The sequence below is a fragment of the Psittacula echo genome (genome assembly GCF_963264785.1).
Source record: "Psittacula echo genome assembly, chromosome: 4".
NCBI classification, from domain to species: domain Eukaryota; kingdom Metazoa; phylum Chordata; class Aves; order Psittaciformes; family Psittacidae; genus Psittacula; species Psittacula echo.
Window position 1 is genome coordinate 117288343 of NC_137738.1, and position 27927 is coordinate 117316269.

The 27927-nt window shown below is 44.4% G+C and overlaps 1 protein-coding gene across 1 annotated transcript; it reads left to right on the forward strand.

Moving 5' to 3' along the window:
• Positions 1 to 1852: 1852 nt before the first annotated feature.
• Positions 1853 to 27591, forward strand: HAO1 (hydroxyacid oxidase 1; the record flags this gene model as incomplete). Its single annotated transcript, XM_080615849.1, has 8 exons — positions 1853 to 1989; positions 9843 to 9994; positions 19244 to 19499; positions 22247 to 22422; positions 23324 to 23415; positions 26647 to 26805; positions 27078 to 27147; positions 27521 to 27591. 8 exons carry the CDS (start codon positions 1853 to 1855, stop codon positions 27589 to 27591), a joined length of 1113 nt encoding a protein of 370 aa, XP_080471975.1.
• Between the last annotated feature and the right edge of the window lie 336 nt (positions 27592 to 27927).

Consider the following 27927-nt stretch of genomic DNA (forward strand, 5'->3'; position numbering starts at 1 on the left):
TGCCTTGTGGTGTAACTGTGTGTATATTCTTATGAATTTGCAGTAATTCCTCCCATTCATATTCTGGAAAATGATCCCCTATACATCCTGTGCAGCTTATACTGAGATGCCCTCACCTGGGAAAGCAGTTAGGGAAATAGCTGCAAACCTGTAAGTAAGAATAAGATAGTAAATAAATATATAACATATATTTATATACCATGAATATATAATATAAAATATAAAAATAGCTGGCCTGGAGTGCTTCCATCCCTGGCAGTGTTCAAGGCCAGGTTGGACACAGGGGCTTGGAGCAAGCTGCTCTAGTGGAAGGTGTCCCTGCCTGTGGCAGGGGTTGGAACTGGATGAGCTTTAAGGTCCCTTCCAACCCAAATCAGTCTGGGATCTCTTAGGGCCCTTGTTCTTTTTAAATCGTTCCTGAGACTAAGCTTACAGCTGGCACCATCCTTCCTGCCTCAGCCCCTGAGAGATTCTTCCAAAGATAGTGACAATCTCCTTTGAATTGTAAGCGTTTTTCTGGCGCTCTGCAGAATTTTGTGTTCCCAGTTATTTATAAACAGCAAGAACATGGCTGTGGTTTCCAGAGGTGCATTTATATTTAACTTGATGTTATCTCAGTCCTTCAGCCTTGATGAACAATGAAAATATCAAGTCACTTAAAGCCCCAGATTACTGGAGGGGGTGAGGCATGACTATACCTGTACTGCAGTGCATCTCTTGGCCTTGGTGCACCACAAGTACTGAACAGTGAGCAAAACGCAGGCTCTCTGCTTTGCTTGCACCAGAGAGGGGTGTGCAGCAAGCAAAGTGCCTGCTGCTTTGCTCCTGTGCATGCTGCAGTCTGCCATGTCTTACACTATACTCTGGGGGGTTTGTTTCCTATCGAGGTATCAATGTCTCCTTCTGAAAATCTGGTTTTAATGAAATAGCTTTATTAATAATTGACATGTGCACAGCCAGAAAGCTGAATTGCGTACACATAGAATCATAGAATACTTTGGGTTGGAAAGGACCTTAAGATCATCCAGTTCCAACCCCCCTGCCATCGGCAGGGACACCTCACACTAAACCATGCCACCCAAGGCTCTTAAGTGTTCCCTGACAAACAAATACCATATACTTGTTGCAAAGGATGTATATTTGTTAGATTTTAAGTCAAGATTCAATCAAGAAATCTTAACCGAGTCTGTTACACTTTGAATGGCATCTCTTCAATAAGGTGGTTTTATTTCCAGCTGGTGAATGCATCTGATTTCATAACATTTGAAGAACAACCAGAGCGCTGTGGCTTGTGGAGGTGGAATTACCTTGAAATCAGGAGCCATTTGGCTGAGGATGTTCTAGATGCCTGAGCACGCTGGTCCCTGCCATTTCACTCAGTATCCAGGATTTTAATGGGAATAACTGGAATCTTATTTGTGTTAGGTGTAGTCCTAAATGTCCAGACTGGGACCTACATGTAGAAACCATCCAAATCAAGATTTTGCTTTTGGGGCATAAACAGTCTCTTTCTTGTTTCAGTCTCCTGTATATTTTGAATGATGAAGGCCTACACGAGAGACTGTGCATTCCTGTTACTGCAGGTTTAAGCCCTGCGCGCTGCACCTATGTATTTATTTCCTTGCTGGTTAATCTCCTGTTTGCTATGTCTTACTCCATTCTGTTCTAGGTTGCCCTTGACCACATGAAATAAAACGCGGTGCTGAAGTCCAATATGACACAAGAAGTTGATGCATTTTTTGGGGGTAAGTTGAATCCTGATGAGGTCCCTTTATTAATGATTTACAGACAAAAATACGCAGCTGAAAAGAGAGGGAAGTAGGACTGAATTAACCCTGGGGGATCTGCAGGCATGTCTGGGAAGCTGGTTTGCGTTGCTGACTTTGAGGAGCACGCTGCGAAATTCCTCCCCAAATCAGTGTATGATTATTACCGCTCTGGAGCAGATGACCAAGAAACACTAGCAGATAATGTAGCAGCATTTTCAAGGTAGGAGGATGATTTGAGGCTGGGGTGGGATGTAGGGGGTGTAAATTCTGCTTTATCAGTAGATGTGATGCAATATGAGATTTCTGTGTGAACAAAACTCAATTTTTCTGCAACTTCTTTCTTTTTGAGCAAAAAATACACTTACAGAATTCGTTTGGTGAACAACTGTCCCCTCTTCCACTCCTTCACCTAATATTTTCTGTCAAAAAGCAGTCCCTAAAAACCAGTAGCATCTTTTTAGCTTTAGCTGCGTTTCATTTGTTAACGTCAACTCCCTAAAGAGTCTTTTGGCTCCAATATTTAATCAGCTGATCAAGCTGTGATTTCTACACTGGGGGCTATAATGCAAAGGGATTCTTATGGTGGGGTTGTACCTTTCAGATCCTGAGTCAGTTTTGTCTTTTCCTTGCTCTTCCCAGCCTGGATTAGTACACAGTCTTCCCTTGTAAGTGCTTGTTGCAGCATTGTGGGATCAGAGCCGCATCGCCTAGCAGAAAGGAGTTGCATATCCCAGTTCCGGAGTGAGCTGTGAAAGGCAGGGCTCAGTCCTGGGTGGCCAAGCTGTGCTGAGGGGGAAGTCCAGCAGAAGCTCAGCACTTCACCAGGAAATGCTGTAAATGATGGGAATTATGATAAACCCGTTTTCAGGTAGACTGAGCCCCTGAACTGTTGTCAAAACCTGGGCTCAGGTCAGCCTTTGTCTCAAGCACGAGGTCAACACAAATTCAGTCAGCATTTGCTGTCGGATTCAGTGGAAGAGGGCCAAAGCTCACATTGGTTCCCCATTCTCTGAATCTCTGCTGCTGCTTCTCAGCCTCCAGAGCATCAGCCTGAGCACTGCAGAGGGAACAAGGTGGCTGGAGACTTGAGTTGCTGCTTCAGTTGAGCTGCTTCAACCCATGTTGGCTTCTCTTTCCTTCAGGTGCTGTGTTGGCACAGACATTTAACCCCCTGCACTTGCTTTGCTAACCTCTGAAAGCTTTGTCTTTAATCCCTCTGAGTTTAATAAACCAAAACAGCAGTTTTCCAATTTATCTTTAGTCTTTCTCTGTCCCCACTTTGCTTTTCTGCTGCAGAGCAGCAATCCTATTCACTGCTGGTTGCCTTTCCATAGGCTGTGAGCAATTCAGCTGGAAATGCCTCACAACTTTAAGGCTGCAGAGACTTGGTGGTAATTCATTTAAGTGGATTTCAAAGGTCAGGTCCCAGAAACCAGCTTGGAATCCTAATTTTAAAGACATGTATAGAAAAGCTTTATAATGTCAGGAGAAGAAGAAAACTAATCTCCACTGTGACCACTTATTAGAGACCCCATAGCTCAATGCAGCAGCTGCCGTCATGGGGAAATCCCTCAAGCTGCTCAAACACAAGCCAAGGGACTACTCTGGCTTTGAGGAGTGAGTAGGAGCAGGAAGGGATGTGGTAGTACTCATCTAATCTTATTTTATTAGTTTAGTTTTTTAATGCTTCAAGATGCTGCTATGATGTTACTTGTCCTCATAAAACCAAAATGAGATGCTAAGGAAAGGATAGTCAAAGAAAGTGCTCTGAAGCAATAAACTGTACAAGTAGTGAACTCTTTACTACTAAATGCTAGAGCTAATCCTGATTAAGTTGGATCTAAACTGCCCGGAGACAGGCTCTCAGCAAGCTGGGTATGTCCGCTTGTTGTGTTGGCATTAGCAGAGCTAGATGTTCATGCTGACATAAGAGCAGCTCTGCTCTGAAGCTGTTTCCCACCAGAGGGGCAAGTTCCTCTCATGATAAGACTACCTTGCATCAGGCTGGTCACCTGTGGGGTTCAGGCTCACCTCATCTGGCATTTTCTACCCTGTTTGCAATAGGAGCCTCCAGTTTTAGGCATTCAGAACTGCAGAGCTTGCAGGCAGCCTGGAGCTCATAGAATCATTACAGAATCACAGAATGGTTTGGGTTGGAAAGGACCTTAAGATCACCCAGTTCCAACCCCCCTGCCATGGGCAGGGACACCCCACACTAAACCATGCCACCCAAGGCCTCATCCAACCTGGCCTTGAACACTGCCAGGGATGGAGCATTCACAACTTCCCTGGGCAACCCATTCCAGTGCCTCACCACCCTCTCAGTAAAGAATTTCTTCCTTATATCCAATCTAAACTTCCCCTGTTTAAGTTTGAACCCATTACCCCTTGTCCTATCACTACAGTCCCTAAGATGAAGGAGATACCAATCAGCAGTGCCTTGAACAGCCTGAGACACTCTAAACTTGCCAGGTCCTGGTGTGACTGAAAGGCCCTTGATGCTGGGCTCCTGCTCCACAGCAGTGAAGGTAGGAAGGGGGTGGGAGCTGTGTTCCTGTCTTTGCTCCCCCTCCTTTTGTATATTTGTCTTAGAGAAAACAAGATCTGATTTCCTCAGGAGCTTTGGGCCATTTAAACATCTTCCAAAAGGCAGTTAATAAAATCTGAAAGATTTGACAGTGGGTTTACTCTATTAAGTCATCAAAGAACTGAACTTGCGGACAGCCAAAGAGAGAGGTTATGGGGTAGAAATGCTGAAGTCAAAGCCTTGCTTGTTACCTTTGTGTTGCTCTACATCAACATCTCTTTCTGGCTGCCCACCAAAGCACAGGAAAGCATGGTGATGAGCTGATGGTCACCCAGCAGATCAGTGGGAGCCAGAAGCACAGAAGTCCCCTTCCTTCTGCAGGGCCAGCACAGCTCTCCCCTTGATGATGAGCACTACAGCTGGAGTCATCTGCTGGGGCTTGCCAGCTTTGCTGATATGAAGTGGAAGGGATGCAGGGCTTCATGGACAGATGTGCTCTTTTATCTGTCCATAGCCAGAGGGAAATGATAGTAAAAGTGGTCAGAGTTTAAAAACAGCCCTTATGTAGCCCTCAGAAACATGAGTTAAATGGTTCTCAACATTTCTAGTACCTTCCTGTACCCATCTGAAGTATTTCCATGAAGCACTTGCGTGCACTTGCTGCCTGCAGCCCAATGGACTGTCCTCTGCAAAGGTGACCCCCTGTAATGAGCTGGTGAACCTTTTAGGAGGCATGCTGAGCACTGGTCTCCATGGACTGTATCTCGATAGCTACAGTGGTTCCCACTTGTCCCTGCTGAGGCACAACATGGGATGGTGGCTTCCTGGTTTCTGAGCGTTGGATGCTGCCATTAATGGTTCGTTACAGCGTGGTTGCAATGGCTTCCTGGCAGCACATCTAGAAAAGGTGTAGCCCTGGTATGAAGTCTTTATGGTGTTTTGGTTTATAGAGACCTGCTTGACAAAAGCAACTTGTGCAATCTTTTCTTTGATGCTGTTGGAAGAAGCATGGCCTGACTGTGAAGGATGCAGGACTGCTGCTCGCTCTGACTCTCACATAGTCCCTCTGCACGTTACTGGTTTTCCTCCCTGTTCCTGAGCACAGCCTGTGGGTAAACAGAAGGTAAGATGGACTTTACACCCCAAGCCACAGAGATCACAAAGTCAGATGACTCTGTGACAGAAACAAATATGTTCAGCTTCATTTCCCATTGATTTCCACTGTCAGAAGCCAAGCTGCAGCCTGATTAAAACCATTTACAGTTTATGTAAATATTTACAGATATATGTATAAATGTGTTTACATAGAAAAGAAAGCACCAAAGTGATTGGGAGCGTGAATTGTTACCTTTTTGGTATGGGCTATGTTCACCCAAGATGATTTGGGTGAACAAGACTGCTGGGATGGATTGTATTTGAGGGGAAAATCAGTGTTGGGTTTGTTTATGAGCTCTTTATATTTTTGGCAACTGAATGTTGTATTCATAGAGAAATAGATTATTATTAGGAACTAATCTAGCAAATGAGTGGTTGTGTCAATAGATGCTGTTATATTTCTTGCCAGTGTAACTTTTGGAGCAGTGCAATTTGTTCTCATTAGAGATGCCCCTGCCTGTGGCAGGGGGTTGCAACTGGATGATCTTAAGGTTCTTTCCAACCCAAGCCATCCTGTGATTCTATAAACTGAATATCCTGGCCTTTGTCAGCACAGGAGCTCAAAGCCCTTTGAACCTGTAATAAGACTCCAGAGTATGAAATGGCTCCAAAAGGCTAGTGTTTAAGATGAGGTTAACACCAAGTACAGTAACTCTCCCCCAGCTTCCAGTTCTTCTGGGAGTGAGGGAAGAACTGAAGCTCACATATCAACATTAGTGTGCTTCTGCTAAGGCCAGAAAATCATCTTTTACTCATATTGGAGGTGGTGCTGGCATAAGTGAGGCATTAAGACAAGAAAAGATGATCTGGGATGTCAGAGCACATGTTACTCCCTATGGCATCTGACTGCATTCACCTTGCATTTGCTTTGCATCCCAAACCACCACGTGTCCTTCCAGCCTCGTGCTGTCTGGCAGTTAATTTCACTCTCAAGTTGTCACGGAAGCAAGGGGCTTGAATGGAGAATAGATTTTATGACAAGGTCAGGACGCCTTTAGCTTGATGACATTGAAGGAATCAATCTGAAATCTCCCCTCCGCATGTTAATGCAGGGGGATGTCTGTGTGTGTAGGAACACGTTCCTGCTAATCCACCTTGACATGTACTGACTCCCCGGTGGCTTTTGGAGAAGGTCTGTTTTGTTGTCGTGTTCATCAGTGACAGCATCGATGCGTGTCCTCTGCAAACACATCGTGTTCTAGCTCCGTGTTCAGGGTGTTCAAATGACTGGGCACATAAATAATTGAAATATTGGCTAAAAAAGGAAGGCGGAGAATGTGATTGGGGTCAAACACGCACGTGAAGTTGTAGGGGGGAGAAAAGGAAAGGGACGCTTGTGATAATAAGTTAGATTGCTGCCATGTCTTTCACCTCGGACAAAAAGAGTCGCTGTGTGGATGGCAAGAGGGTTTTCTGGGAGAGAAAATCGATTTTCCTCAGGCAAAAGGAGGTGTTGGTTACCCTGGCACAGCGCTGGCATCTGCCCCTTGCCTAGGGAAGGCAGCAAAGTGGGCTGGAGTCGGGATGGAGACTGCATCCTCTCCCAGGCTCACTGCTCGTGATGCAGTACGAAGGGATGGTTTGATAGGGGCTCAGAAAGATACAAGAAGACCTGCTTGGAAATGCGGTGTGGTTTGAAAATGTCATTTTTCACAGCTGAAAGGCATTTTGGCAAGCAGCGAGTGCTTCCCTCTCACCCAACTGTAGATAACCTCAGCCAGAAGACAATCTGATTTCTTTGAGCATGGAGGGGGAAAAACCCACCCCAAGACACTAATCCCTCTCCTTCCATCCTGCTTCTAAACCAGCATTTAGCTGAAGTTGCCTAAATCAGGGGTGTTCACTGCCTTCCCCATGCTGTGGCATCGCCCCGCTTCCAGCTGGGAAGAAAGATGCGCCCACTTGGGGTTGCTGATCGCAGCACGTGAGTGTGGACCAGGCTGGATAAAAAAGGGGGTGATGAGATGAGGATGACTGCAAAAATGCAGGTTTGTTACAGGATCTCCAGGGAATGTTTCCACTCACAGGCTCAGTTGTGTTTGGCAGCGGAATGAGCAGTGCTCTGGTTATTGGGAATACACCTCTTAGGGTTTGCTTGTGGCTGTTAAGGGCGTTTCCCTAGGGATTGTCCAGAAAGTGCCTCACATGTCCAGTAAACTCACAGCTGCAGACACCCCTGTTCCCAAAGCAAGATCAGGTTTTAACTCAAGAGTATAATACTAAGGTAGTATTTTCGTGAGACCTAGTAAATACTCAGTTACAGCTATTGCTTGATGTTGGTCAAGAGGATGCAACCTGATAAGGTGCAAGGGGAAGAGAAGCCACAGAAGACTTTGGAAGAGACGTTTACATTAAAAATTTGGGGCTCATGTGCCCAAAAAGCTCATAGATGCAGTAATCTGATGGCACATAAAGGTGAGTGGGAAGGATGCTGCTTGAAACAGCATCATTTTTCTTGCACGCTCTATTGGGAGGATTTTTGCTCCTTCTGTTGCTTTTCCCAGCTAAAAGATGCCTTGGAGCTGACAGAAAGCCTTTGGAATGAGAACTAGGAAGAAAGGGGGGAGGAAAAAGCCATACTTTCTTAGTCCCACCCTCCCCTGAGAAACAACAAACCCATACAATAGCATGAAAACACGCCTGAGGAGGCATACTTGCAGTGTGTGTCTTGGCACTGAATGATACAGCTGACTCCCACAGATACACATCTCCTTCCAAGCATCACAACTATCTGCCTCCTCCCTGGGGAGCGCTTCCCGGAGAGCTGGCACGGCCCCGTGCTCTTGGGTCTCATCGTGGCTCTGCCCCAGGCTTCTTGCGGAAACATGTCTTGATCTTTCTATGAAATGAAGAGATTCTGTCTTGCCTTTTTCTCTTTTCCAGCTTGTCAGTTTGATATTTGAGCTCAAGCTGACCACTGCTCTCTTTCGGAGCAGAGTCTGAGGGTAACGGTGCCTCTGGTTGCTGTATCTATCCTAATAGTAAAGTCAGTCTAGTGCTACGCAGGTAGAGGTTCAGCAGCACTAGAGCTTATGTTTTAGATTATTTTCTGTAATGAAAATTCAATGGCCATCAGATTCCTTTCAAAGGGAGGGATTCCTTAGTGAGAGATGGATGTGTACCTCGCTAATGGCTGTACAGTGTTTGGCCTGGTGCAGTGCACACACACGTGCAGAGGCAGCCCCTGCTATTGCACACCCTCTTGTGGCTTGTAGCAACAGTGGCCTGGATGTACAGCATCGCCTGGATGGGGAGAGAAAGCTCCAGTTTTACAGGGATCCCCAATGCAACCCTATTAATAAAGGGTTGGATATTGCGGTGTCATCTAGTTGAGCCCAGACGAGAGATTTCAATCCTCTCATGATGATGTTGTGTGGGGTGAAAAAAGGGTAAATTTCTGTGTATGCAAGCACACGATGTCCAGCCTGACTGCAATAAATTATATTTAAGATTAAGTGTGGGTTTGTTTTGGTGTCAGCTTCTATTTGTACACAGGTTGAAGACCCCAGAGGAGAATCAAGCCCAGCTCTGGGCTGGTGTGGTTTCTGGTGGGACACTCTGAAGGCAAAGCATGGTTGGGAAGGATTAAGCCAATGCTGGGCCACACCATTCAAGGGCTAGATTGTAATTTACCCTGTTGGGAAAGCAGTTGTGCTGCTTGGTCTATTCCTGCACCAAATTACAGTGCCCACATTTGGTCTTTTCCTGGAAGTCTGGAGTCCCTGCGGCATGTCCCAGGGACTATGTGCACAGTGGCTGGGGACTGCTGGGGACAGGACCTCTCCAAGCAAAGCAGCTCAGTGTCTGTGCCAGCAGAGATGTGGTGCAGTGGATTTCCACACCCCCTGAGCTGGGAGAAGTCAAGGCAGCCACCGTGGCCACCCGCGTCCCATGTGGCAGCTTGTTTCTGAGTAGTCTCACTGCAGAGACCCATAGCATGGGGACAGGGAGGGCTAAGCATGCTGGCCAGGCTGGTTTTATACCTAAATCCTGGGTCTTTTGGCTCCCTAGTCCATAGAAGGAATAATTGAGGGAGGATGATGACTTCTGTTCTTGCTCACCCTCTGCCATACAGATCTGCCCTGAGGCTTTTGAGGAGGCTGAGACTTACCATGAACCTGAATATTTTGCAGCTCCTGTCTTGTCTTTCAAATGATACCAGCCAATAATGTTCAAAGGCTCTTCACCTTTCAACCTCCATGGACTTTCATCCCTCCTGCTTTGTGTATTCTGCAGGTCCTGCTGCAGCTCTGGGTCACTCAATGAGGTTCTGCTCCAGCCCCATCACAGCTTTCACCATGTTTCTCCTGACAGCAGGAAACATCTGCTCTTGCCCGTTAGAAACTGTAAATAACCCCAGTGATGCTTTTTATCCTCTTCCTTTGTGTCAGGTGGAAGCTGTACCCCCGTGTGCTCAGGGACGTGTCGGTGATGGACCTGTCCACCTCGGTGCTAGGGCAGAGGATTAGCATGCCGGTCTGTGTCGGAGCCACCGCTATGCAGCGCATGGCTCACGCTGATGGAGAGACAGCAACTGCTAAAGGTGAGCAAAGACAAAGCCCTCTGCACCAAGGTAGAGATGAGCAGAGTGACGCTGGGCTGCTGGCTGTGAAGCCTGGTTGGGTTTCTTGATGCTGTGGCCAGGATGGGTTTGAGCTGCTGCTTAGAGTAATCTGGTTGATTGTTGGTTGTTTCTTTACTATTTTCCATTGACTGTTTTGTGTGGAGGTTCTCCTTCATTATGGAACAGAGAGGAGAAATGCACTGTGTAAGAAGGGAATCATTTGTAACACAGAAAATTGAAAACTGCATCTACCTACATATCTTTCTCTACATTCTATGAATATAACTCTATATATTGTCACAGCAACATCCTTCCTGTTACAGCACTGCTTCTAGAAATTGCTTATCTGGGAAATACACTTCACAGAATCCCAGACTGGTTTGTGTTGGAAGGGACCTTAAAGCTCACTCAGTTCCAACCCCTGCCACGGGCAGGGACACCTTCCACTAGAGCAGGTTGCTCCAATCCCCTGTGTCCAACCTGGCCTTGAACACTGCCAGGGATGGGGCAGCCACAGCTTCTCTGGGCACCCTGGGCCAGTGCCTCACCACTCTCATAGTGAATAACTTCTGTCTAATGTCTAATCTAAGCCTTATTTTAACCTAAATCCTTGTTTTGAAAAGAGCTCTTTGAGAGCATCCCAGAGAACCAGTGAGATAAGGGCCTCTTTGGGCTAGATGCTGCAAAGAAGGCCTAAAAGGCTGCAAGAAATGGGCTGTTAACCACAATTCAGACATGAAACTGTTTCCTGCTCCTTTATCCAGCTGCAGAATGACACAAAGTGTAAGAAAGAGGTCACAGGGTGTGCCTGTTGCATGGGAACAGCACTGTGCTGTGCATGTCAGTGCTCTAGCACTGACTGAAAAGGGGTGCAAAGCCTGAATGAGCAATATTAAAAGAAATTAATAAATCCTGTGCGTGGCTGAGCTGCCCCTCTAACAGCGTTTCCAGGAGCAATGATGGTGTGAAGTGAGTCTCATTACCTGCCCTGCAGTGGGAGCTAGTCACAATAGCCATTAAAAAGCCTCATCGCTGCGGTGTGCACCGTGACAGGCAGCACAACTCCATCAGCAATCTCTGTAAAAGCACGATTCTCCTTTCTCATACTATGTTTGGACACGTTTTTTCCCTCTTCCCAAGAGGTTTGTTAGGAAGCCCAAGATTTTTTCCCTGTTGTATGTGCCGGCGTGTTCCACACGATGGAGCTCGAATACCTTGAATTGGTTTGTGAAGTGGCATCTGGTTGCGCTTTGGCTGCTCTTGTGCATTATTTCTGGCCCAGGTTATGCTGGGAGGGAACTCTGAAACATTCTACTGCTCAGTGCGAATGTATTAATGCAATGTTAAGAGCCAGATCTGAAACACACAAAATTCAGCATGTTCCTTAGCAAAACTTCTCACCAATGACATAGCCCAGCCACATTTTAAGGCATAAATCCACAATGACATACGAAGTCAAGTGGTACAATGAGGCTGACTACACGGCTGAGTTATGGTTGTGCTAGATAAGTTTGGAACTTCCTGACTTTTGTGCACTTATATTTTCATATTTTAATGTAGGATTACTTCATTTAATGTGTTTGAGGTTTCCAGCTGGGAGAGCTTGGTGAACTGGCAATGGTTTGAATGCGGCATCAAATAAATTGTCTATTGGAGCTGTAAACTTTTCATTGCTTTCAAAGTTGACAGTAAGTCAAGTCACAGCTTCTGCATTGCAGCAGTGTTTCTTGTAGCAAAAACATGCTTCAGTTTTGTGCTCTATTAGAGGTGGAGTGGGACGTTCAGTGCCAAGCATTTGGTTTGACCTTCTAAGATGACAGGGATTAGCCATAAATTACACATTTGGCTTAAAGGTTCCCTTAGACTTGGGACATTTGGGATCAGGGGGTTTGAAACATCCAACTTGTCTTAGACCATGATACTGCTGAAATATAAGTGAGCAGTTTGTTGGTTGCTTTGTGATTTACACAAGCTGAAAGTCTGATCCATAGTCTTGTGGCTTTTGCAAAAACCCAGTGTACTTCATAAGCTTGGCTCTTAGCTCAGGTGTGTAGGAAGCGACGTATGGTGGTACCTCTGCTGTTATGATGATCCTGGAAAAGGATCCACATTTCATAGAATCATAGAACGGTTTAGGTTGGAAGGGACCTTAAAGATCATCCAGTCCCAACCCTCTTCCTCTTTGTATTGTGAGACCGACTCATGGTCCTGCCAAGGAATCCTCTTCAGTAACAGAGTTTTGCTGTAGTCTCTGCTCTTCCAGCAGCTCTGCCCACATGTGGCAGCACAAATGTCCTCTCTAGGGACAAGAGCATGTCATGGTGTCTCTCATTAGGTACAAGTCCCAGTCCCCATTTTGGGGCGAGGAGTTTTGGCAGCTCCCTCCAGCTGGGGGGAAGCTGCTCCTTGAAGGATGCTCTCCTGCAGCGACCAAGCTGGTAGAGAGGGATGTGTATCTTACCCAAAGCAGGGCAAAGTCTGGCAGCTCCCCTTAAACACACCTTCATTGACAATTCTGTTTCATTAGTAAAGGATCTTTTTTGGGGTAAAGTTGTTCAATTGTAAGTTTAAAAGCTGCTGGTGACAGGCCATCCAACACAACACAACTCATTCCAAAGGTTATCTAATGCCACTTTGAGCAGAATAAGCTGTACCCCTGGTCAGGACTTGCACAGCTTCAAATCCAGATGTTGGATTTAGTTACACTTCTGTTTGCTAGATACAAAACAGCATAAAGAAAAGCTATTGTCCATATAGGCTGTAATGAGGTTGCTCCTCAGTTTCCTTTGATGTATACAAGTGGACCAGGAGACCCCACGGAGGAAGCTCTCTTGTCCTTGACAGGATTTCATGGACCTTGGTGGTTGTCCCACTTCTCCCAGGTCTGTCTTCAAGTATATTCCCAAGCATTTTAGTTACAATTCATCAGTTTATATTGCAATTTCCCAAAGAATGGATTTTCTGTTCAGTAGAAACTGAAGAATTGGGAGGAAAATTGTTTTGGATTAGCTGAAATGTTTAATATGATCCCAAACACAAAGTTTCATTTCATTTTCCAATTAATGCTTTTCACCATAGCTCTGTTTTGAGACTAAAGTGTTAGCTCAGCAAAAAACATTTCCATGTTGAAAATATCCACACATGACATTTTGACTTAGGTGAATTTTTGTTGTCTTTCCCACTCCAATTTCGACCTCTTTAACTAAAAAATATTTGTCAAATTTGATGAATAATCTCAGCCACCATTAAAGAGCAAAGGGCTGCTTCCTAAACACTTTGCAACAGGGCTCTTCTGATTCTACATGACTTAGTTTTGTCTTGCTTGTCCATCAGAAGATTCACTATTCATTTGCCAACCCAACTGCATTCTGTGTGATCCCTGTGTTGTCTTAGAATGATAGAATCACAGAATAGTTGTGGTTGGAAGGGACCTTCAAAGCTCATCTGGTCCAACCCCCCTGCAATGAGCAGGGACATCTCCAACTAGATCAGGTTGACAAGAACCACATCCAGCCTGGCCTTGAATGTCCCCAGGGATGGGGCACCCACCATCTCTCTGGGCAACCTGTGCCAGTGTTTTACCACCTTCATTGCAAATAATAAATTTTCCTCACATCCAGCCTGAATCTCTCCTCTTTCAGTTTAAAACCATCACCCCTTGTCCTGTAACAGGCCCTGATACAAAGTCTTTCCCCACCTTTCTTATAGGCACCTCTTAAGAACTGAAAGGCTGTAATAAAGTCTCCCCGGAGTCTTCTATTCAGTCAGCACTCCCTGCGAGTGCTCCTGTAAATAGGACCCGCTTTCAAGAACACCAAAGCAAACCCTCATGTAGCAGCTGCTCAGCAAGAAATAGCCACTTCTTGAAACCTTCATCAATGATAATCAGATTTGCAGCCTTATCTTACTGAGATTTCTATTCTGATTATGTTGCTGCCCATTGCACACTGCTATCTCACTGACCCATCACCTCATGTTCTTGTGGTTTAGCCCAGAAGCAGTATTGCAATACCCAACTTCTGTGACTCGCTTGAAGGTCAGGTGGAACAACCTGACTGCTTTCTTGGCCTGATCTTTTGAAAGCTTTGACTGGGGGGTGGCTCAGATGTGACGTTTTGATGTTTACCATCTGCAATTGCTCCTAGATAACTTTCAGAGTTACTGCTGATACAAGAAGGGTTTCACCATCACCTGCGATGTGACGGCACCATTTGCTTTGCCAAATGGAGAATAGGAACATTGACTGAAAAGCTTTTTAGTTGAGTTACTGGCAGCTTTATTTCCACTAGAAAGGAACACCTTTGTTCCTTTGGCTCTTAACAAACTTACAATGTGCTTCTTGTTTGCTCTGATGCTGTTGAGCAATGAGCACAGTTTCCTTGTGATCATTGCACATGCCTGTGACTACGAAGGAGGGATTTTGCAACCTGCTGCTATTGGTGCTCAGCCACAGTGAAAATAGCAGGACTTTGTACCCATGTTTCATAGACTCACAGACTGGTTTGGGTTGGAAGGGACCTTAAAGCTCACAGAGTTCCAACTCTTTGCCATGGGCCAGGGACACCTTCCACTAGAGCAGGTTGCTCCAAGCCCCTGTGTCCAACCTGGCCTTGAACATTGCCAGGGATGGGGCAGCCACAGCTTCTCTGGGCACCTTGGGCCAGCACCTCAGCACCCTCATAGTGAATAACTTCTTCCTAATGTCTATTCTTCATCTCCTTTCTGGCAGGTTAAAGCCATTCTCCCTTGTCCTGTCACTACAGGCCCTTGTCCAAAGCCCTTCTCCAGATTCCTTGTCAGCCCCTTTACGTATTGGAAGGCTGTTATAAGGTGTTCCCGTAAGGAGCCTTCTCCTCTCCAGGCTGAACAAGCCCAGCTCTCTCAGCCTGTCCTCACAGGAGATACTCACTGCTACCCATGTGCTGTTCCCCAAAAATGTTAAGGTATGGCTATAGCTACTATAAGGGAACATTGAGAGGACAATGTTCATGTGGGACAAAATGGCCTGGTCTGACCTGGCCCTGACTCCCCTCAGAGACCATCATGGCCAGGGGACTTTCTGATGCAAGTGTACGCAGGCAATCTGGCACAACAGCCCTCCTCAGACCAGCCAGATCCATCCTGGCCACGTGTATCTTTCCCTGCTGCCTCCAGCCCTCCTGCACAGCTGACACAATGCGTTGTGTCAACACAAGGATCATAGGCACAACTCACACGCAGTGTTTTGTAAGGGGTGAGTGAGGAAAGGCCAGGCAGGGGATTTCTCAGCCAAGCGTGGTTTGTCAAGAGAGAAATGTTGAGTACTTTAAACAAGTCTGTTTCTTGGGAGATGCAGCTCGAAGAACGTAGCTACTTCTCTTGAGAAATACCACCGTGCTGAAAGGACATCACTTTGGTTCCAAGTAATGTCCTCTGGCCCCTAACCTGGGGGCAGTGGATTCACTGGTGGCTTCAGGAAGAATAACCACAGTGGGGCAGTTGGGCTGCATGCTTCTGAGATGTCCCTTAAAGGGAAATTATAGGAATTTGCACAGTTAGAGAAAAATAGAAAGTTCTCATTCCTGGTAACCTGGATAAAAACGCAAGAACTAGGCTCTTCTCCAGTGTTCTCCCATGAAGTATGTTGCTGCTGGGTTGCCTACAGGGACAAACTCCATACCTTCCTAAACCAGTTAGCAAAGTGATGTCCTATCAGATGAAACTGCGGTTTCAGGATGAAAAAGGGACTAAAAAAAGATTATCACTCTGTTCTCCTGTGGATTCCCAAGTGGGTCCTGTCGCATGATCCACTTGATTTGTTGCTATGTAAAATACTTCATCTGAGTTCTCTAAGAATGAGGAAAGCCCCATCCTATTGAGGTCTGCGTTCCATGGTGAGAAGGTACGACCTTGCTTGTGGCTTCCCTGGGCTAAGTGCAAGGAGGTACCAGTGGGGCTGAGAAACTTCCTTTACATATGCAGCAAAGGCTGTGAAGCTTCCCTTTGCTAGGAACCCCAATTCTAGCTGAATCTGGCCCTGAAACAAGGTGGAGAACAAATAACTCAAACCTTTATCATCCTGACATTGAAAACTTCCCCAGCCTCTTGTATGTGGCTACTGCCATGCTCTCTGCACTATCACTGACCTCAGTGAGAGCCTGAGGTGTGCACAAAGGTAAATGTATGCTTTGGGCAATGCTTGGGGTTAAAGGAAGACCTGGGGGGAGGAAAGAAGGACTAAAAGCAATCTGAAATGGCATGAGGAAAGGCTGGTTTACAAAAATCCAATGTTTAAACTCTGGCAAATGTCACACGTTGTTGCAAGAGCATCCTGTGGGAATACGGATCTAGTAGTACTGATTTACAATAATAAACAGAGGTATTTGCAGCACCCCAAACTTGAAGTGTAAAATACAGTTGCTGGAGGAAAGGAATTGCTTCTCTTTTCTTCCACTGCAGCTAAATATGCAAGAAGTGGAGAGTATTTTTAGCAAAACCTGATTCGAGGTAGCAAGAAAAAATAGAGCCTGGCAACACTTCAGGCTGATGTATCATGCATTTGAAAACCTAGAAAACTGTCAAAATAAGCTTTGAAATGATCAAGATAAAGCACAGATCAACCAAACCTGGAATTTCTAAAGCTTGGAAAGCTTTTGTGTGTGTGAACTTTGCATTTGACCGCATGGATCCAAGCTACACGTGTCGAGCTGGCACTGGACCAGATTGATAACTACAGGGCAGGGGAATGCTGTGAGTATGCCTTCATGACAGTGCCATAACCCAGTCTGGGATGCTTGAACTCTGATTGAACCAAACCACTTATATCTAATGTTAAATGAGATGAAAGCACTATTTTTCTATTGCTACGGATGCAGTTGAAAGAGTACAGTGTTCTATTGTGTTTTAGACCTTTTGTTCACCCAGTAGATTTTATTGTGTAGTTTCTATTCTAATTTTTGCTTCTTGTGTCCATAGGGCTATAGAGGTTGAGGATAAAAGGAAGAATGGAAATAAATGGCTACCTAAAGGCAGATTGACCCATAACATTTACATTTCCCCCTTATCTGATCTAAAGGTTTTGCAATTGCTGGGTTAGCAACTCTCCCTCTCATTCATGAACTTGTATTTGACAGAGCAACAGAAATGCAGATCCCCTGTTTTGTTAGCATCAATGGATGGACTGGATTTAGCAGGATTTGCAATAACCCACCACAGCTGATTTTAACAAGACTTCAGAATCACAGAATCATAGAATCAAGTAGGTCGGAAAAGACCTTTAAGATCATCCAGTCCAACCATTCCCCCAGCACTGCCAAGGCCACCACTAACCCATAGCATTGAGGGCCTCGTCTCCACAGTGTGTGAACACTTGCAGAGACGGTGACTCCAGCCCTGCCCTGGGCAGCCTGTTCCAATGCCTGAGCACCCTTTGGGGAAGGAATTGTTCCTAATGTCCAATACAAACCCCCCCGATACAGCTTGTTCTATCACTTCTTACCTGGGAGCAGAGCCCAGCCCCTCCTGGCTCCATCTTCCTTTCAGGGAGCTGTAGAGAGAAGGGCATTCAGTAAGCATGGGTTCTTCAGAAGCAGCTCATTTCTAGGTACTTAATCTGGGAGAGGGAACTATTTTCAGTAATTTTAAGGGAAGGAATGAAAAGGCTGCAATGCAGAGTTTTGGGTCATCGCTTCTGTATTTGCAGTGATTGAAAGCTGCCTGGTGGCCCTGGGAGGGTGTAACCAATTTGTTTGAATAAGCTGTTCATAAGTTTCCACTCTAAGAGACTTGTAATCCTTATTTAATAAAATGTTGTCATAAAGACCACTTTTAAATTCCTCGATGGGCTGGAGATGACGTTTAGAAACAGGGCTCCATTTACATTACAAATATGCATACTGCGGTAGACCAAGAAAAATAAGGCTTTCTATAATATTTTTGAGTTTTACAGTGTGTTTTCCTTTATTTTACATTAAGTGACAGATTACTCCAAGAAGAATAAGTGATAGATTCATAAAGATATGGCTGTATGAGGTTAGCTGGTGTGCAGCGCAGCCTGGGTTGGAAATCACCCCCAGGGAGGTGGCCAGCACAGAGCCTCCGGCTGCTTGACCCCATCTGGGATTGTTCAGTGACATTTAACCATGGGGCTGCCCATGCCTCGGGAGTGATTCCATTCTACAGCCTTTCAAAGGTAAAGGAGAGGCCAAAACACACCAGGCATGAGCACCCATTGCTTTGGCTTCATTGGAGACTTCAGGGACCACTTGTCTATTGTATGTACTCATCTCTCTACTTACTTTTGGGGTGTTCTAGATGGAGACTGTCACAGAGTGTGTTTACCCCACTGCTGTGGGATAAGAACTTCTCCTTTTTATCAGCAGAAGTGTTAACTTTATGTGTGGGATCACACAATGGATGTGGGTTCCTCTCCTTCAGGCCATGAGACAAGAGCAAAAGTGTTCAAGCAAAGAACAGTGGAGCTTCACCCTCAAGTCTTTAAATAAGGTTGTCTCTTGGACTGTGTCCTCCTGTTTAGTAAGCCCTGAAACTCCCTGTAGGGATGAAAACAGGCATTTACTAGAACAGCACTTCAAGAAACATAGGTTTAATGCCAGTGAACATTTTGGGGGTGGGACAAAGCAGCCAAAATGTGGTGATCAGAATGCTCGGGGGGGGTGTGTTTATGATGGTGGTGAGGAGCACTGAAGAGCAATGTTGAGAATGACAGATCCAAAACACCAATCAGCAGCACTGTGGCAGTGCTCAGAAAGCTGAAAGCCTTAAATCCATGTATTTTTTTTATTTCTTTAGATCGTTTAAAACTGTGCACGTAGGTCCTTAAACTTATGTGCCAAAATGTCTGACAAACAGTAGCCAGATACTCAGGGCTTACAAACAAGCTCCCCTTAGGATAAGGATTTATTAATATGGGTTAGGCTTAGTTTGATTATAGTATCTCTTATTTCCAGCATTGAAGTAGGGATCATCCCAGACACTGCGCAGATGGCAGTCACTAGGAATTTGCTTTTAAACACAGAGAATAAACCAGAGAAGGCTCACAGCAGCCCGCCACTGTTAGTAACTGCTATCAGTGCAGTTACTAACAGTTATCCCTGCAAGGCTGAAAGCACATGAACACTGAGGAAGGCAGCGTGAGATCACAAACACTGAGATGCTCTGATGAGCCAAGTGCTCCCACTCAGAGAAGCTTGGATAATCTCAAACGTAACCTTGTGTTCCTTCCTCCAGCTTGCCAAGCAATGGGGACAGGGATGATGCTGAGCTCCTGGGCCACCTCTTCCATTGAAGAAGTGGCTGAAGCAGCTCCATCCGGCCTTCATTGGCTGCAGCTCTATGTGTACAAGGACCGGGAGGTTACCAAATCCCTTGTGAAGCGCGCTGAGAGAGCAGGATACAAAGGGATCTTCCTGACGGTGGACACGCCATTCCTCGGCAGGCGTTTCGATGACGTGCGCAACAAGTTCCAGCTCCCTCCCCACCTCAGGTACATGTTCACTGGTGAGACGTGGGAGATGGGCTCAGGTTAGAAGGGACCTTAAAGCTCACCCAGTTCCAAACCCCTCCCACGGGCAGGGACACTTTCCACTAGAGCAGGTTGCTCCAAGCCCCATCCAACCTGGCCTTGAACACTGCCAGGGATGGGGCAGCCACAGCTTCTCTATTCGCAAGTGCTCGCACAGTGTTAGCAGCCACAGGCTGGCTAGAAAAGTATGTAGTGGACGAGATATCCAGGACTTGGGTTTACAAAATGGAGCTAAAAATCTTGTGAATATCTTGCAAGTAAGTCTTGGTAGTGACCGCAGTCGTCCTCAGCGTGTATTGAGAGTGCTGTGTTTGCTCTTATTCAGAGCCTGAGAATGAACACAAGAATGGAAGGAAAAAGCCCCAAAGGATAACTGAACATATTTTGAAACAGATTAACTTTGATTTGAGTCCAAGTTTTGTATATTATCAATGGATCTGAAATGCTCTTCCTACGTCTCTTAAGACTATCATATTATACTATAGACTTACTATACATAATGTGTAGAGCAAGAAACATAATATCACATCCTGAGGTCTTTCTTCTTTTTCATAATATTCAAATGGAAGGTAAGCCACGGGACTCTCCAATGAATCTGATTCTTCATCTCACAAGCAAGAAAACCTCCAAAGCCTGGGGTGTTGGATCTACCCATATGCTTGTACTTGAAGCATAGATGGTATGATGAAGTTTGACAGAGCAAGCTTATCTCTGTCTGTGATTTCTGTGTTTAAGTATAGTCTTATGAGGAAAGCACCATAAAACAAAATATCCCTCATACATCTAATGTTAAAATGTAGCATGCTGGTATGCGTATGCTCCATGTAGTAATTCTGCTATAGATCTGTGATCGACAAAACACTGTCGATAACACTGTCATTACACCTAAAAAAGTTTGGAATAATTCTTTACATAGCTTCTTTTAGGGGTAGCACCATTTTAATGTGTGAGGTTAAAGAGATTTTGAATGCGAGTCAATCCAGAAATGTTTGAGTAAAGTGACAGAGCATTTCTGAAACCCTTTGACCCAACCTGACCAAACCCTAACAAGGTTTTGTTTGAATGAACCACATTAAATCATACAAAGTTGAAGTAATCTTTGAAGGTTCTAATGAATCCCTTCAGGTTTCAGAGTGACTCTTGGGCAGTGTTTTGTTGCTGAGCCGGCGGTGGAACTCTCCTCCGCTCAGTTATGTGATAACTTTTTCTTGGCTTCAGGTTTTCAACAAAGTTCTCAAAGCAACAACAAGGTGCCATTGTGCTCGGAAACGTATGTAAGGCAACATTCATTCAAGTGTTGATCTGCATTTCACAGGCCAAGAAAAACAACAGTTATTTATATAATCTTATCCACGGTTCTGTTTTCCTCTGGGCACCCCACCTTCCACAAACCAACAGCTGAAAAGCTGGATCTTGCTGAGAGCCCTTTCTCATTTTCTTCTGGGCCTGGAGCTGAACAGAAAAGCTTGTTGCAGGCATGAAATCAGCACTGAAACCAGCCAGTTTCCATGCACAAACCCCAGTGCATGTCCCAGAATGTGGAATATGAGCATAAAACAGCACAATGTGGAACAAGAGAGTTTCCAAAGAACAGGGCGATCAGCCTTGTGTGGAACATGGGTGTCCTTGGTAGTACTGGTGTTGCTCATGGTGGTTTAATGCTTGTGAACACTTGGAGCTGCTTCAGCTTTCTAATACAAGCACAGCCTGAATTACTCTATTTACCCTCCTTTTCCTGCTTTGTGTAGTAAGTCTGTGAAGTCTTTGGTGCAGGGGCTGTCTCTTACCACTCATTCCTAGAACCTGTGAGATTGATTTGGTGCTAAAGAGCAAATAATAGCTAATGTTTTCATATGAACTTCATTTCCACCCCTCCTATATTTTACAAGGAAACATGCAAAAAAGAAAACATGAGGGGAACTGGCTGGATGTTGTCAGAGATGAAAATTCAGAATTCCTTGCAAAGCTTCATGCAGATCCACCTAATTCATGGAGTTTAACAGAATTTCCCTCCCTCCTTCTCCCTTCCCACCTACCCAATCCCCTATTCCTCCAGTAGCTGCAACCCCTGGATTTGGGGGGTAAAAAAGCAAAACGGAAAACAAACCCAACTTTTCTGCATGAAAGCAAAGGGGATTTTTGCTGGTGAGTAGAGTTGCACCTCTACTTTTCAGTGGGTCCTGGGTTGTGGCAAGCAAGATTGATGTTATCTTCTTAAATCCAGCCTGTACTCCTTTAGGGTCTGAATGTCCCACAACCTCTGGTCCATTTCTCCTGGCAGATACTGTTGTTCCTATTTTATGATGGGAAACTGAGGCAAAAGGAGTGGCAAAGTGTCATGCTCAAAAGTCGCATAGGAGGACAGAACCTTGAGCCCACATTAGTGCTCTCACTGTTGACTTTTCCTCCTGGTTGTGGATTTGATGCTGAACCTTTAGATTTTGGACTTTATCCTGTTTCTTTTGGAAGCACCAGGACAGTTGCCTTGGGCTGGAGAAAGCTGTACCAATGGTACCAAAGGCTTTGCCAGCCAAAGGTTTTGGCTTACAAAAGACTGTGATCTGACACGCTGGGATGGGCTTTTTTGCTCCTGCCCTGCCATACAGCAAACCTTTAACACAGCTAAACTGAATGCTGGCATTAGGCACTGATCCGTGGCTACACTGAATCTTTCTCAGCCTGTTTTCCTATGTATTTTGTCGTTTTAGATTAAAGAACTTCTCCAGCAGTGACCTGGCATTCTCCTCAGGGAAAGACTTCGGAGAAAACAGTGGATTGGCTGTGTATGTAGCTGAGGCAATAGATGCAAGTGTCAACTGGGAGGACATCAAATGGCTTCGAGGGCTGACCTCACTGCCTATTGTAGCAAAAGGAATCCTCAGGGGTGTGTAGCTCTGCTGCTTCCTGTGGGGTAGACAAGGCACCTTTTTGCACAGGGAACAAAAAGTGCTGGTGCTGGGGAAGTTTCTGTAGAATTACTTAGAATTGCATTACTTTTCAGTGGAAAGCATCCACTTTGCTGATATGGAATACGGTGGGATGTACATTTGTATTTCTGTGCTGTGTTAAATGGAAGATGTGCCAAAAGAGACCCAAAACAATCAGAAGTAAAGAAAACCTTCTCCGTGCATGGTTAGGAACCCAGCAACAAAGACACTTGCAGAAGCAGCTGCTTAAATAAGTACCAGATGGTTTGTATGGCTGTGCTACAGGGTGTATTTACCTTGATGTTCAACAGGTAGGGACCAGAGCTTACTAAATGTGTTAAGTTGGTCAGCTGGCATCAGTTATGTCTGAAATCAAACGCAGCCAAGAAGATGGAACTTGCTTTGTTGGTTGTGCCTGTAAACTCTGTATGCAACTTCAAGGAAAGCTGGATTTCCACTCTGTCAAAAGAGCACTTAGCACAGTGTAGTGGTTTCATTAAGTATGGATTATTGTTGTAATCATGCCAACAATTTTGCCTTGGAGAAAATCATTCAGCAAAATAAATTTCTTAGTGATGAGTTCCAGAATGTGGTAGAGAAAATAAAGGCTTGTAACTAAAGTGGCTGCTAATCCAAAGTGATCAAATGTTCTGCTCCCACATTTCAAACTACTTTTCTGGTCTTATTTCTTAGAGATAAAACTTTTCTCTGTGTTGAGATGGGGCTTTGGAAGGGTGAAGCCCCAAAGTGGCTTTGCATTACCTGGCAATGTGTTTTTTAGTGGTGCCAAACTTTCCCTCATCATGGTGTCAATGCTCCCAGTTACGGAAGGGCATATTGTGTGTGTTTGTTTTCCAGCTGATGATGCTAAAGAAGCTGTAAAGATTGGGGTAAATGGTATCCTGGTGTCAAATCATGGGGCACGCCAACTTGATGGGGTCCCTGCAACTGTAAGTACTGATGCCAATATACACCAGTAGTCTCTGGTTCTCTCTACCTTTTGGCTTCTTATTTGCTTCTCTGAACACATGGTAGCTGGAAGGAAAACCTGTAAATATGTGATGTATGCCTTAACCCACAAACAGTAATCTTTCTCCTCTTTTCTATGTATGTCACATCCTACTCTGTTAGACACAGCCTCCCCTTGGTCAGATCAGACAACAAAACACAGGAGGGTTGATGTGTGCCTGTTTCTTCAAGCTACCTGAGCACCCTGTCCTTGGCTGCAGCACCCTGCATGGAAACCTAGAGCAGTTTCAGACAGAGCATTACTGTCAGTTAAAGCTTTAGAAATTGGAAAGACTTTAAGGATTTTCTTTTCCAGTCTCCTCATCTATTTCTCCTTTCTCATCCTTTTCTGAAACCCCCTTGTTGCCATCTGCAGCACATCGAAGGTTGCTTTTCCCCTTTAATATTCTTCAGAGGCTTTTGAAAAATTACAGGGTTACAGAACAGCTAAAGGCAGAATGAAACCCTCCCTTTTTCTCCTTTCAAACATTTTTACCTTTGGAAAAGGTACAGAGTGGTTAAATTACGTTATTTTTTTCCCTTTTCCTTGTCGTGCTACCCTGTGCCTTTTCCAAAGGTGAAAGGGATTTGAGAAGTCCTCATCTGGTAAAACAGAAAGAAGTAAAGGAAAATGAAAAAGTATGTGTTCAGGCTGAAGGAAAACCCTCAAAATTCCAGTCATCACTCATCTTGCTTCATTTGGTGTGGGAAAGCTGCATTAAGTGAAAAGAGAATGACAGGGAAGAGAATCAAAGCCCAGTTGTGACTGTTTCAGGATTCCTAGTATGTCCTTGATGAAAAACCTCCTGTTTTCCATGATGGTTCTCTGAAGGGAGAGGGGGACAGGTAAACTTTTTTCACTGCTGAGTGTTTGCACATGAAGTTTTATCTGCTCATCTCTGCTGTCCCTCTGGCATGCTCCCCCTGCAGTGCCCAGAGCACTTCTCTCTGCTCTTTCATCAAGGACTGGATGTATCCTTGAATCCACCCTCAAGCATCCCCAGCTACTTTCCTTCACCCACTGACTTTCAGAGGTCTTCTCATATACCCAGTGATTATCTGGTTGTGTTGGCTGGTTCTTCAGCACCCAAGCCCTGCATTGGGAAGCCAGACGCCAGCACAAATTGTTTTCTAAATGGTTAATGAAGTTGAGGCATTGACCTCCGAGTTGAGGCATTATCCTCTGAGATGCTCTTGCCTGGCTGTCTCCAACTACTCCCGGGGACTAGTAGGAAAAGAGACTTCCTGATGTCAGGAATTGTCCAGTTTCAAAAGAAAGACTGAGATTTTTCTTTTTCAGATATGGTTTAGTGCTGTTGGAGAGTTGCAGCTATTCAGTACCAGATACCTTAAGGGGAACTGAATTTTCAGAGTGTGGGTCCCTAAACCTTCTGAAACGAATTTTTATCTTCATCTTCTGTTCTCTTTATCTTCTTATCACCTTCTGAGAATATATTCCCCAATTTCAATTAGAGTATTTGAAAATCTTGGGCAAGTCTATACATGAGCTAATCCGACAGGAAGGATGTATAAGGATGTTAAAAACATTATTTTGAGGAATGAGAAAGCTCAAGAAACATGAATTTTTTGCCAAAATCAGTAGAACATTCTGTTCAAACTATCTGTTATGAGATGTTCCTTTGCAACACCATAGTGCAGAGGAGAAGGCGCTGTTAAAGCTGATGTATTCACTGAATTTCATCGTACAAAGACACTACTTCTCACAATGGAAATATCTGTACCAGATCATGCTAAATGTTTCTGCTTTAAAACCATAATAATTTGCTTTAATTCCATGGCTTTTCGGAGCGTGAGCTGAACCCAAGCTGGTTAATATTTCCAGTGTCCAGTTACACATTGAGGAAATCGATGTTTTAATTATGGTTTGCATCATACTTTAGCTATTACAGCACTTTAATGTCGGTACGGTTTGTCAGGATGTAGAAAGTGGTCTCTGTATATGGAAATAGATCCCAAATATGTTTGGCAAGAGAGCAAAACCAAAGGGAGGGGAAAAAAAATCACAGCAAGTGCCAAACTTCAAGAAAATTCTAATCCAAATCTATAAACAAACTGCACTTTCAAGTCTTCCTCCCCCCCATCTCCTGGTCATTTTTCATCCATTAGAAAGGAAATGAATTACATCCGTCTTTGAAAGACGTGAATTTGTGGGCCTTTTGTCTTACTACCACACACTGTTTCCAGTCTCCTTAGTATTTGGCTTCCAGTTTTGTGTCTTTCCTGATTTTCATGAATAGGAACTATTTAGGCATTTTGGGAACAGTTGCCCTGTAACTAATGCTTGAGGTTTGAATTCAGGAGGCTCATCTCTTCATTGGGACCTCTTGCCTGGTGTGAACATGTTGCTTAACTCCCTCATCACTTGTAACTTAGGAACAGTAAAAATCCTTTCCACTCTTAACTTCATCACTACTGTAGGAGATTAGAAGAGCTTGGTGAAAGTAATATATGAGTGCATTAAAAGAAAGCATTTCCCACCTAGATCAAAATTCAGAGGAAAGCTGGCTTTTTTCTCCTATGAAGTCTCCTCTAGATTTATTCCTGTTATCAAGATGCATTTTCAAAAGGAATAATACATTCACTAAAATTTTTAAGCCAACTCTAAGTTCTTTGGGGCACACCTTACTCTTACTCCATGTCTTTGGATACAATACCTGCCTCTGGGCTTCTGGATGCTTGCTGGTCCTTAGTATAAATGAATAATAAATGTAAACAAGAAAGCAAAGATGGTTATTGAAAGGTGACAGTGATTCAGTTTCATCCCCAAGCTAATGAACACTGGATGTTTGGGGTGGGGGGGTTAACACAAAGAAAAGGCCTCTCTGCTTGCTGTTTCTTATATACTTCACAAGTATCTGATACTGGCTTATGTCACATACATGTCATAGGATCAGATGGCCATTTTATGTGACCCTGCCGATTCTCATTATATTTATGTGACTCTCCAAATAAATTTGACCTTTGTGTATATCTGCTAACATGCTAAGTCACTGCTGGTTTTCAATATAAACCTGTGCTATTTGTGCATACAGTTAGGAACGCAACTGCTCATTTAGCTTCTTTAAAGCTTGGCTCCTATATGTAAGAATTCATTCACAAAATAAATAGGGCTACAGAAGCAGACAAGCTGTATTCCTGTTTTACTCTTCTAGATCGATGTCTTGCCTGAAATCGTTGAGGCTGTGGAGGGGAAGGTGGAGGTGTTCCTAGACGGTGGTGTAAGAAAAGGCACAGATGTTCTCAAAGCACTTGCTCTTGGTGCCAGAGCTGTGTTCATTGGAAGACCTCTCATTTGGGGCTTGGTTTATCAAGTAAGTCAGAAAAACCTCAACTTTGTGTTTATAAATATCTAGACTCCCTGTTTAAGCTTAGGGTATGCACAAATGTGTATGTGTGTGCACACAGGAGTGTACCTGAATGTGTCTGCATGTACCCAGACCATCTGATTTAAAATTTGCTATGACAAGTACTCAGGAGTTATGGTTGTGCATTTAAAACTTTGTTGGCACAGTATGCATGTCTGTATTTACACACATGAGCTATATGTGCACATAATAGTACATATTGTCTTCTAATCTCTTAGGGTGAAGAAGGAGCAAAAGAGGTTCTCCAGATGCTGAAGGAAGAGTTTCGCCTGGCAATGGCACTGACAGGTGAGACATCAACGTTTTCCCTCAGTAATCACACTTCCTCATTGCTTTTATTTGCTCTGGGCAAGATGCTATAGTAACTTACACAAAGGAGATGGAAATGTTTGCAGTATAAACAGATTAGTCTATAGAGAAATGGGAAGAAGACTTGTTATCCCTGTCTTACAGATGGGACCTAAGCAGATATGCTAAAAGCAATAAACAATCTTTTTCACAAGGAGAGCAATAAATCCATAGAAAAGTAGTGGAAAATCCTCTATTGCTAAGGGGTGGATTTCATCTGACAGAATGTAGATTTCTATAGGACAGGAAAAGAAAAGGCATAGAGTAGGATGGAAAAGCAGGGCTTTCAATTGATATGTAACTTCCACTCCAGGGTGCCGAAGAGTAGACGAAATCGGCAGGACGCTGATACGAAGACATCAAGTATTGTCTTCCAAGATTTAGGCCTGAAGATTATTGCCTAGTGGGTTGCCTGCTGTACAGAAAGTGGGCTACCAGACAAAAAGCAACTGTATTCACTCTTTGGGCCTCATCCTGCAATCCTGACTGAGAAGAAGTGGTCTGTAGGAGATGACTTGCTGAAGAATGTACTTAAAACAAATGTTACAAGTGTTTCTGTATTCTCTTAGGGTCTTAAGGAAAGCTGCTTTACTGGGAGTTATGATTAAAGATGGGCCTTTTTAGAAGACCAACATAGAAACTTCCAGGTGTTTTGCATCAAATGCTAATATGTCTGGAAGTAACTCAGATGTTAAAATGAAACTATATACTAAAATGTTT